This window comes from Hyaena hyaena, unplaced genomic scaffold, assembly GCF_003009895.1.
Source record: "Hyaena hyaena isolate Hyena2069 unplaced genomic scaffold, ASM300989v1 scaffold_1940, whole genome shotgun sequence".
In the NCBI taxonomy this organism is placed as follows: Eukaryota; Metazoa; Chordata; class Mammalia; order Carnivora; family Hyaenidae; genus Hyaena; species Hyaena hyaena.
This window is the reverse complement of record NW_024082575.1, coordinates 128,681-141,196: the sequence shown is the minus strand read 5'-3', so window position 1 is coordinate 141,196 and position 12,516 is coordinate 128,681. Positions and strand designations below refer to the sequence as shown.

Genomic DNA, 12,516 nt, shown 5'->3' with positions numbered 1-12,516 from the left:
AGGTCATGATCTCACAGTTTGTGGGTTTGAGCTGTGTTTCAGGTTCTGTGCTGACAGCTCGGAGCCTGGAGCCTGCTCTGGATTCTGTGTCTTCCTCTCTCTCTGCCCCTTCCCTACTTGTGGTCTCTCTCTCTCCGTCTCTCCTCCTCTCTCTCTGTCTCAAAAATAAATAAATGTTAAATTTTTAAAAATGTATCCATGTCTTGGATAGTATAGTCACCACATTCATAAAGTAGATATGCACAAAAAGTACTTGATATGTGGAAAACTTCTTGTACCTTCCTTAGTCCCAAGTGAATTGTTGACGTTTATACACACACACACACACACACACACACACACACACACACGTGAAATATAAAATATGTTGTATTATTTTATTTTTTATTATAATATTAACTATATTTTTTTTAATTTTTTTTAATGTTTTATTTATTTCTAGGAGAGAGAGAGACAGCGTGAGCAGGGGAGGGTCAGAGAGAGAGGGAGTCACAGACTGAAACAGGCTCCAGACTCTGAGCTGGCAGTCAGCACAGAGCCCGTCGCGGGGCTCGAACCCACGAACCGCGAGATCATGACCTAAGTGAAAGTCGGACGCTTAACCGACTAAGCCACCCAGGCGCCCCAATATTAACTATATTATTATATGTAATATGTATTTTATTTTATATGTAATATGTATTTTATTTTATAAATACAAATATATAACTATGTGTATAACTTTGAACACATTCAAATAAGGAAGAAATCCTTCTCCAGTGTATAAGCAACACTGACAAAAGTTGAACACACATGTTATTTTAAAAGCTCAATAAGTTCTATAAATTAGAAATTACATGAAAGCATGCTATGATTACAATGTAATATACCTAGAAATCAAGAATATATTTCTAACAAGTTTTCTGGCTGGAAACATTTTTAAAGTAAATCCAATTAAATGACTCCTTGAAAAGTTCAAATTTGCAAAATTTACATAATAGTAATAATAAGAATCTTTCAGAATCATATGTCAGAAAAAATCATAGCTCTACAAACCTATAAAAACTAAAATGGAAGAATGAAATTAAATGAATTTAATTTCTAACTCAAATAGCTAGCAAATTATCAGCAAAATCCATCATAAATCAAAGATGAAAATAAATTTGATGCAGAAATGAGGTACATTATACAGTATTAAGAAAAATGTAGAATAAATTTTTAAAAAGTAATACTTTCTCTTTGAACATGCACACACACACACACACACACACACACACACAAATACAAGCTGGCCCAATCAAGGGAAAAGGAGAAAGGAAACACATGTAATTGGAAATGGGTGGTGAGAAATAACAGAAGACATTTGAATATATCCTGGGAGAGTATTTTATAGAATTCTATGTCAACTAATTTGAAAATTTAGATGAAATTTCATGAGGAAATACTTTTAACCAAAACTGCCCCAAGTGAGACAGACAGCTTACAATGACTAATGATAGAGAAGAAATAATAATGTCATCAAAGAACTGCCCCACATAGGAGCATCAGGGCCCACATGATTTTATGAGAATCTTACCAGACATTCAAGTGTAATGCCAACACAATTCGAGGTGTTCTTCAGCATGGGCTTTAATTGCTAAAAAAAGCCTTTTACAAAATTTAATACCAATTTTTGGTTTGAAAAAAATTAAAATGGAGCCTAGGTGGCTCAGTCAGTTAAGTGTCCAACTTTGGCTCTGGTCATGATGTAACGGTTCATTAGTTCAAGCCCTACATTGGGCTTTCTGCTGACAGTGCAGAGCTTGTTTGGGCTTCTCTCTGCCCCCTCTCTCTGCCCCTCACTTCCCCCTCCCTCTTTCTCTCTGAAATAAGTACACATAAAAAAAAAAAAAAAAAAACAGCAGGAATTGGAGGATAAATTCTTAACATGATAAAACCTATGTGCTTCAGTTCATAATCCAATAGAGCGGCACTCCCATTGAGCTCCGGAGGAAGGAAGGATGCACAGTATCTCCACATTTTTTTTTGGAGGTATTTGTTTAAATCAGATGAAAATAAACAACTGGCCATAAGATTTGGAAAAGTACTCAGTGAGATAGTAGGATAGATACCTTGCATATGGAAATAAACAGTATTCTTATATGCTAACAATAACCATTTAGAAAGTATATGGAAAAGATGCCATTCACAATACCAACAAAATAGAAAATACTTAGGAACATATGAAAATGAAATATATATAAAATATATAAATGTGCAAAATGTACAAAACCTGTTTGAGGGCAAGGTTAAAACATTCCTGAAAGGCATAATGTAGACTTGAACAAAATATCTCTGTTCTAGGAAAATATCCCATCCCAACAAATGGGATAAAATTAAGATAATAAAGAGGTCAGTATTAATTATAAATTTTATATTATCCCAATAAGAAATTCTAACAAGTTTTTATATGTGTGAATGAGATATGCTTATTTTTAAGTTCATTTAGAAAAAGAAGTTTGTAGTAATATATGAGGAAATGCCAAAAAAATAGAAGAGGTGAACTGTAAATAATATGAATTTTAAAAAATCTATAACTAAAAATGTGTGGTTTTAGGACATGAATTAATAGAGACTAAAGGAACATAATATACAGTACAGAAAAAGACTTAGACACATATGGAAATTTAGTATATAATAGAGATGGTAATTAAAAGTGCTGGAAAATGAGTTTTTAAAAAAATAGTTTTGGAAAAACTGAATATCATTAGGGAAAATATAAAAGTAGTTATGTACTACCACCATAATCCTAAAATGATCAGAAATCTAACTTTACACGTAACCAGGAGAACACATAATAAATTATTTGTAATCTTAGTTTGAAGAAAGCCTTTATACTATGCACCAATATACTATGCACTATGGAGACAATATAAGAATATGATGGTAAATTTGATTACATAAAGATTAGAAAAATATTTTTAGTCTTTCCTCCATTTTGAATTTATTTTTGTATATGGTCTAAGAAAGTAGTCTAGCTTCATTTTTCTGCATGTTGCTGTCCAGTTCTCCCAGCACCATTTGCTAAGGAGGTGGTCTTTTTCCACTGGATACTCTTTCCCACTTTGTCGAAGATTAGTTGACCATACATTTGTGGTTCCAATTCTAGGTTCTCTAGCCTATTCCATTGGTCCATGTGTCTGTTTTTGTCCCAGTACCATATGTCTTGATGATTACAGGTTTGTAGTACAAGCTAAAGTCCAGGATTGTGATGCCTCCCGCTTTGGTTTTCTTTTTCAACATTACTTTGGCTATTCAGGGTCTTTTGTGGTTCCATACAAATTTTAGGATTGTTTGTTCTAGCTCTGAGACGAATGCTGGTGCTATTTTATTTGGGATTGCATTGAATCTGTAGATGGCTTTGGGTACTATGACATTTCAACATTATTTCTTCTTCCAACCTATGAGCATGAAATGTTTTTCCATTTCTTTGTATCGTTTTTAATTTCTTTCATACGCTTTCTACAGTTTTCAGCATATAGATCTTTTACCTCTTTGGTTAGTTTATTCCGAGGTATTTTATGTTTTTTTGTGCAATTGTGAATGGGATCAGTTTCTTGATTTCTCTTTCTGTTGCTTCATTGTTGCTGTATAGAAATGCAACCGATTTCTATACATTGATTTTATATCCTGCTACTTTGCTGAATTCAAAGACCTAAATGTGAGACAGGAAACCATCAAAATCCTAGAGGAGAAAAAGGCAAAAACCTCTTTGACCTTGGCCACAGCAACTTCTTACTTGACATGTCTCCAAAGACAAGGGAAATAAGAGCAAAAATGAACTACTGAGAGCTCATCAAAATACAAAGTCTCTGCATAGCAAAGGAAACAATCAACAAAACTAAAAGGGAACCAACAAAATAGGATAAGATACTTGCAAATGACATATCGGATAAAGGGTTAGTATCTAAAATATATAAAGAACTTACCAAACTCAGCACCCAAAACCAAATAATCCAGTGAAGAAATGGGCAGATGGTATACACATTTTTCCAAAAAGACATCCAAGTGGCTAACAGACACAAGAAAGGATGCCCAACATCGCTCATCATCAGAGAAATATCAAAAACACACTGAGATACCATATCACTTGAATCAGCGTGGCTAAAATTAAGAACTCAGGAAACAACAGACGTTGGTGAGGATGTGAAGAAAGGGGAACCCTCCTGCACTGTTGGTAGGAATCCAATCTGGTGCAGCCACTCTGGAAAACAGTGTGGAGCTTCCTCAAAAAATTTAAAAAAGAATTACAATAGCACTACTATGAATTTATCCAAAGGAAACAGGAGTGCTGATTCATAGGGGCACATGTACCCCAATGTTTATAGCAGCACTTTCAACAGTAGCCAAATCATTGAAAGAGCCCAAATGTCCATCAACTGATGAATGGATAAAGAAGATGTGCTGTTGATATACAATAGGATACTACTTGGCAATGAAAAGGAACAAAATCTTGCCAATTGCAATGACATGGATGGAACTGGAGGGTATCATGCAAAGTTAAATAAATTGGTCAGAGAAAGATATGTTTTCACTCATATGTGGAATTTGAGAAACTTAACAGAAGACCATGGGGGAAGGGGTGGAAAAAATAGTTACAAACAGAGAGGGAGGTAAACCATAAAAGACTCTTAAAATACAGAGAACAAACTAAGGGTTGATGGGAGTTGAGGGGCAGGGAGATGAGGGGACAGGGAAAATGGTGATGGGCATTGAGGAGGACACTTGTTAGGATGAGCACTGGGTGTTGTATATAAGTTATGAATCACGGATCTACTCCCAAAGCCAAGAGAGACTACACTGTATACACTGTGTTAGCTAACTTGACAATAAACTATATAATATATATTGGGAGAAATAGTGCCATAACCAATGTCAAGATAAAATGACAATCCAGAAGAACGTAATTGCAGTTTATAGCTTACATAATGGATATAAAGACATAAGGAACGCTTGAAAAATAGACCAATACACAAAAGAAATCTGATAGATAATATAAACATTAGCAGAGTCTGATAATGACTGACTTATTTATAATTATGCAAATGACACATTATATATGTTCTGTTATACATATAGGCATATATATGATGCTGAACTTTTTCCTAAGAGAAATGCAAAATGAAACAGCAGTATACCTGTCATAAGTTGGGTTTCACAGGAAGCCAACTGAAAAGAAGATTAGCCTGCATGACTATTATTAGACAAGACATCAATAATTTTGAAAAGTAACACAAGGAGGCAAAATTGGGCAGAAAAATTTGAGCTTCAGGGCCATCTGAATGACAGCCTCCACTGATGCCACAAAGTGTTCTACACGAGGTGGCTCTCAGAGAAGTCCCAAGAGGGTTGTGCTTGGGTCCTCCAGTAATAATCAGGCTGTCCTTGGATGGGGACTGCCCTTGAAAAGAGGTCTGATCTTAGGTGAGACTGTTTTCTTCACTCCAGGAAACCCTCAAAGAAGACTGACAGCTGAGCACGTCCTTCCCACGGTACTTCTATCTGCTTCCAAGGTCCTTCCTTCCAGAACCCTGTTCCAATTGGCATATCCTAGTGTCTACTACACCACAATTTCTCTCCCATCTAATTGGCAAAAATTCAAACACGGAACAACATATTCTGCAACATGCCCATGAGAAAATAAGTGCGTTATACATTGCTGGTAGATGTGTAAAATGATACTTCCCTTCTAAAGCAACATATCCTGACACTATTTCCCGACACATTAAACCACAAGGATATACAGAGTTAACCATTGTGGCATTATTTGAGATGTGCATCTTGGGAGGCTCATTATAGTATAGCCACACAACAGTGAACTATACAAGAATAAAAAGGATGGAAGAAGATCTGTTATGAGAGAACATGTCCCATATTCGCTATTTTATCTCTAACTTACATGTGTATGTGTAACTGGGTTTACATTCATGGTTATAAAATGTTAATGTTTTAGTTATAAAGAGTCTCCCCCAGAAAAGGATAAACAAGAACCTAATAAATAACCTTTTCTATACGTGGTGAGAATGGCATGAAACCAAGACATCTTGCAGGCGTGCATACACACACACACGCACACACTACATATATATGAACTACCTACACAGTCTTTAATGAATATTGGGATGCCTGGGTGAGCCAGTCAGTTAAGCGTCCCACTTCAGCTCAAGTCACCATGATCTCATGGTGAGTTCGAATCCAACAGCAGGCTCTTTGCTCAAAGTGCAGAGCCTGCTTCAGATCCTCTCTCTCCTTCTCTCTCTGCCCTTCCCCTGCTCATAGTCTTGCATTCTCTCTCAAAAATAAAATAAGCACTAAAAAAAATAAAAAGAATATTAAATAGAAAGATGAGGACACCAAAGGTATGTTGGAATACTAAGAGAAGCAAATACACCTGCATGTAAATCAAACTGATGCCAATTTTACTTAAAGAGAATAAACATATGAAGTAAACAGTTAATGGAGAAAAAGATACTCACATAATGTGCAAGTATCATCCCACTTTTAATTAAAAGGCAAAATGTATTTTTACAATGACTATATCTCACAGTTACCATGTAAACATACTGTCATGAGTGGGAAGACGTGTAATGGTATTCCTTTTTTTTAAATTTTTTAAATGTTTTATTTATGTCTGGGAGAGAGAGAGACAGCATGAACAGGGTAGGGTCAGAGAGAGGGAGATACAGAATCTGAAGCAGGTTCCAGGCTCTGAGCTTGCTGTCAGCACCAAGCCCAATGCAAGATTAGAACCCACAAACCGTGAGATCATGACCTGAGCCAAAGTCAGACGCCTAACCGACTGAGCCACCCACGTGCCCTGGTATTCTTCTTAATATGAAGCAGAAGAGGTATCCAATATTACCTGTGTAATATTCTTGCCAAAAATATTTAGCCCAAATTAAAGCATAAGAAAACAATCAGATAAATAAAAAATGCTGGACATTCTATAAGACCGCTCACTGGACCAAGAGTCTAAATAATGGTCAGTATTAAATCAAAAAAGATAAATGTTTTTCTTTAAGAGAGATAAAAGAGATGACAATCCAACATATATAAACATTGAGACATCTATTTTATCTAAATATAGAAATGTACATATTTACATATCTAAACATAAAACACTTTGTGGGGGGGGGGCTGTTGTGGAAATTTGGGTATAGACTATATTTAGATGATATTGATGTAAATATTCATAGGTGTGTATGTGATTTGCTTACATGTGGAAATAATAATCTTGAGAGATGTATATTGAAGTATTTAGGCAAAAATATCCTTATGTTTGCAACTTACTTTTAAATGATTCAGCAGACATCAAAAGAAGGAGGGCAAATATTCAACAGGTTGATAAAGCATGGTGAATCTAGGTAACGATCTCATGGGTGTTCATGTAGTATCATTCAGCCTTTCTGTAGGTTTGAACATTTTCTCAATTAAAAAGAAAACAAATATGGTACAATTTCATACATGGTAGCTTGAACAAAAAATAATCTGATGAATTAACTGCCAGTAAGGAAGTGGAGAAGATGAGGAGCGATGGAAATTCACGTTGCTGGTAGACTGTAAGTAGGGACAGCTTTGGGAGATACTTTGTCATGATCTAGTCAAGTAGAAGACATGTTTACTAATGACCAATCCTACTTCTTGGTGTTTGTCTCAAGAAAATCCTGCCATGTGCATTAGGAGACCTTAATAGAATTGTTTATAGGCAACTTGTTTTTCAGAACAAAAGTTTGGAAATGCTCAAATGCCAATAAAACAAATTATGCTATATTCATACAAAATATGACATAGCAGTGGAAACAAACTATGGCTGTAAAAACAACATAATCTCAGAAATAAATTCCTGTGTGAAATTAGCAAACTGTAACAATGATGCAATGCTGTAGAGGTTAAAAGTATATAATAGCATTTATTTAGAATAAAATTTGTTCTGAAATGTTTCATTTAAAGCTGTCCAAACTACAGTCCCCGGTCATTTAGATGAGTGGTACCAACCTGTGTCAACGTGTTGCACAGCCAGTCCTCACCTAGAAGTGTCTTCTAATGGTTTTCCTACAGTAACAGAGAAAAGACACTCTCCTACCCAGATCGATGTTTACATGAATGTGTGTGCATCCTTGAGATTAAAAACAAGAAACTGAGTGTTAGCCTAGAATTGCAGAATTAAAAGTGACACAGGCAGTTGGTATTTTTGTGTTGACCAGAGAAATGCTGTTTAAATTAAAAAAAAAAAAAAAGAAGAAAATCAATACTTTCTATTTCTTTGCAGAGTAAAAGTGAGCAAATTACCGTGCGGCATCTGACATCAGGAAACTGGGAAGTGATAAAGATCTTGGCATACGATGAAACTACTCAAAAAATGTGAGCATTTTTGGTTCTCTAGTCAGGTTGGAAGTCATGGTTGTCAAACGCAATCTTTTCTGCCAGATTTATGTATTGCTTCCTGTGGTCCTAGTCCAGACAGCATGGCCTTGGAAAGAGCAATGTTTTCTTTAAAAACTCTACCTACTCTTCACCCAGATAGACACTCTCACAGTCACATTTACACAGATACATACACACACACTCAGACTAAGAGAGATCACAGAGAAGTGTGATATATTTTAAGAAAAATTGATGTGTTTCCCAAATGGATCAGAGTCCTGTGGTTGAATAAGAGGCAAGAGCTTGGAAATTGAAGGGAAAACTCAGCATGGCAAAACCTAATCTGTGCCTGACGTGTGTGTTGTTTTCTTTCCCTGGGCAGTTACTTTCTGAGCACTGAGTCTTCTCCCAGAGGGAGGCAGCTGTACAGGTAAGCAAGGTGCAGAAACTTCATTGCACAGGTAGATTTCTCAATGACCGTCTTCACAGCTTAATGATAGGATAGAAAAATCTGCAGTTTCATTTTTGACATGATGCAACCTCACACTCTTGGTCCAGTCTCTCATCTCTGGACCTTCGCAAGCCTGAAGGTTTGGACCTGAAGTGAAGACTGTCTAGCTTTCCTTTTTATTTTTTTTTCCTCACTTGCTTTTACATTTACAGTCTCAAAGTATCTTTTTTTAAGGCTTGCTTTTCTCAACTACTTACCTCCCGGGAATTCACATATTTTCCTCATTGGACTTTTCTTCTGCTAAGCCTCCTTTTGAATTTTTGGTGCATTTATATTGTACACTAGTAATTTATTCCCAAACAAAATAAAACCATTGTGAACACTTAGAAGAGTATATCAGGAGGATGTTTTCCTCTCCTGCCCCCATAGTGTTTAAAACCTAGTAAGATCATTATTTAAGCCAGGAACACTCATTGCTTACTAAAATAAAGCATTAGATGGGTAATGTTTTCATCTGTCCAATTTTCCCAGATGGAAAGTTATATTCATAAAAGATACTTAAGGTCATACCTATTTAGTATTAAAATGTCTCCTCACTTAGAAGGCTTTCACCAGGACCTCATAAGAATGACTTTTATTTTTGTCTGTCAAGCAACTTATTAATTCTAGACTTTATATACACTTTCTAATTTCCATTTCGCAGATTCATTTTTAAAGTGTCAAAACTGCCATGGTGTATTCTCAGTGGAAATTCATCATGTTTGAAGAAGTGTCACCCGATTCTAACCCACTTGCCTAGACTTTCCCTTGGGAGTAAAAATGCATGTTCAAAGCACCCTAAACTCCCTCTAATTCACTACACACTTTTATTTATGCATAAATTGCTTTCATTTGAAGCAAATGTCTCTTTTTATCACCTCTCCCAATATGTGATTTTTATATTCTTTGTGTTATGGGGTTTTATTTTGTTTTTCTCTTATTTTTTTTAAAAAATTTTTAAATGTTTTATTCATTTCTGAGAGACAGCATGAGTAGGGGAGGGTCAAAGAGAGAGAGGGAGACACAGAATCTGAAGCAGGTTCCAGGCTCTGAGCTAGCTGTCAGCACAGAGCCCAACACAGGGCTCGAATCCACAAACCATGAGATCATGACCTGAGCCAAAGTTGGACGCTTAATTGACTGAGCCACCCAGGCGCCCGTTTTGTTTTTCTCTTAGAGTCCAAAACCCATATTCTCAATTCTAATGACTTCCAAAGGAAGAACAGCTCTTTATTTAGAGAGACTGATTCTAGTTTTGGTTTAGAGATCTTGATTAAAGTAGTGGTCCCTTTTGTCTTTTTGGTGACCTGAAGCTTCTCTTGAAGCCATGGCAGTTGTGAACAATTTAACGTGGTGGAACTAGTAGATCAAAGTTTTATTTCTCTCATTTTATGAAACTCAAAGAAAAATGACAGTGTCAAAAGATTAGACTAGGCCCATTTCAGCCAATGGAATGATCTCAATCTCTCTTCTCAATTTGATTAGCCAAAAATGTGATTTGAATCAAAATGACTTCTTAGATTTGTGTGCTTGTCTTTGCTCTCCAGTGACTGAGGCAGAATAGTCAGTCTATCTATGAACTGCACCCATGAAGCAGGCCATATTATAAAGGAAATACAGTACCAATAAATTTCCCCTTAAGTAGCTCAGCAAATGCCAGTTGGCTTGACTATAAGATAACGTTACTGTTTAACCCCAGAAAACTCCATCATTGTCTTACCCAGGTCATAAAAAGAATCATTGGTTAACTTAATTTATGGGATGAGATACCCTGAAGAATCACAAATCCCGCCAAAGTCAGTGTTAGAATGAATGTTGTCTCAAAATGAGCATTTCTCAAAATGTGGATTTTTTATTTCAATAGATGATCATAATTTAGATTATGATCTTAGTAATGATAAATATCCTCTGAGGAACTCGAGTCTGAAGTTATACAAAGTAGTAGAGAGGGAAAGCGTTTAAATTTAAGTAGCTGTGGGAAACTGGCATGCATTCTTAGCCTGTGGAGATTGCTGCACAACATTGTGACTCTAATTAAGGAATTTTATACCTAAAAATGACTAAAATGGCAAATGCTATGGTGTGTGTGTGTGTGTGAATGTATACACACACACAGATCAGTTTCAAAGAGAAAACCATCAGGTATGATTGCTTTGTAAGGTATAAGGGTGAAGTGGGCTAATGTATTAAGTGCTTAGTGTATATTGATCATTAGACCATTAAAGGAAAATTTTGGATTCTAATGAGCCCACAATGTTTCAAATGTGAAATTTGAGTTCATGAACTATACTTAACATCTACCTTCAATCGGTTTTGGTGTTCACGCGATACCCCTGTTCCCCTCCACGTGTCTACAGCATACTGCACATCAAATGACTATAGTTCATTTACACATGTGTATCCAGGGTCATGTTCCATTATTTTCTCCAAGTTTAAGATATACCTTCACCAGCATTTCCAGCTGTCAGCATAATTTATGATACATCAAATAAATGATCCTATATAGGAAATTTAGCCTTGAGTAAATATCTCAATCCCTCTGACCTTAAGCATCCTTATTTATAAAATGAAGAGATGATGTCTTTTCTCTTTGCCTACCTCCCTGATGTCTCAAAGAATGCATGATGATTAACATATTATCACACAAAAAGTAATGTTCCTTTACCAAAAATTTCAGTGTAAGTCTTTAGTGCCAGTATTTTCAGTGTATCTATTAAGTGGGAAACTTTGACGGATACCAAATTCTAATGTTTAGAATTCTGAATTTAGGAAATCATGAGATTGATTCTTTGTGTGACTTGTGAAAACATTTATTAGTTCTTTCAACTAATATTTATTGATGGTGAGTTTATGCTATTCTGTGGGCACTTCCTTTTAAAACTTTGCAAAGAAGTATCTATAGAGAAAAGGCAGATAAGAATAAGTTATATTGAGTCCTGCATAAATAAATTCATTTAGAAGCATGCATATGTACATACTTTTCATATACCTATAAGCATACAGGATTTTAATGTTATTACAGAGTAGAAAAATGTATCTCTTAACATTAGTAATGGAAATTGGCTTTGCATTTATATGGTAGATCCTAACTGACAAGGAACCTCGATATAAGCAATGCTGTAGCTCCTGAGTTTATGTTAATATTTAAATATACGCCACACACTCAAGTACCTGGAATGATACCCTTTCTAATTTTCTTTTCTCAGTGCTTCTACTGAAGGATTATTGAATCGTCAATGCATTTCATGTAACTTTATGAAAGAACAGTGCACATATTTTGGTGCCAGTTTTAGTCCTATGAATCAACATTTCTTATTATTCTGTAAAGGTAAGTATTTTATTTAATTAGTATCTATTACCATCATGAGTAACTATACTCTCTAGCTATATGATTTGATACTCTAAATTTGTTTAAGTTATAAGTTATGGATTCACTGAGATACAAATTGCATCTTCATGTAGAAAACAATTGGGAGTCAGCATTTACTTGTGGTCACTAAGGGCTGTTTAAACATGAACTTTTTGAAAAAGTGGAAAAGCATATTTACATCACCAAAGTCATGCTACAACAATAAACTTACTTACCTAGTCTTTCCAAACAAAACAAAACAAAACAACCACAGTCCTCTTACTAAAATACCGAT

At 35.5% G+C, this 12,516-nt stretch overlaps 1 protein-coding gene across 1 annotated transcript in view; it reads left to right on the top strand.

The window, feature by feature from the left end:
* Positions 1 to 6,362: 6,362 nt before the first annotated feature.
* Positions 6,363 to 12,516, top strand: part of DPP10 (dipeptidyl peptidase like 10) — a 58,923-nt gene continuing 52,769 nt past the window's right edge. Inside the window, exons 1-4 of the mRNA XM_039225164.1 lie at positions 6,363 to 6,377; positions 8,288 to 8,379; positions 8,765 to 8,812; positions 12,079 to 12,200. Of these exons, the coding sequence (XP_039081095.1) occupies positions 6,363 to 6,377; positions 8,288 to 8,379; positions 8,765 to 8,812; positions 12,079 to 12,200 (277 nt within the window). The remainder of the gene's footprint in view (positions 6,378 to 8,287; positions 8,380 to 8,764; positions 8,813 to 12,078; positions 12,201 to 12,516) is intronic.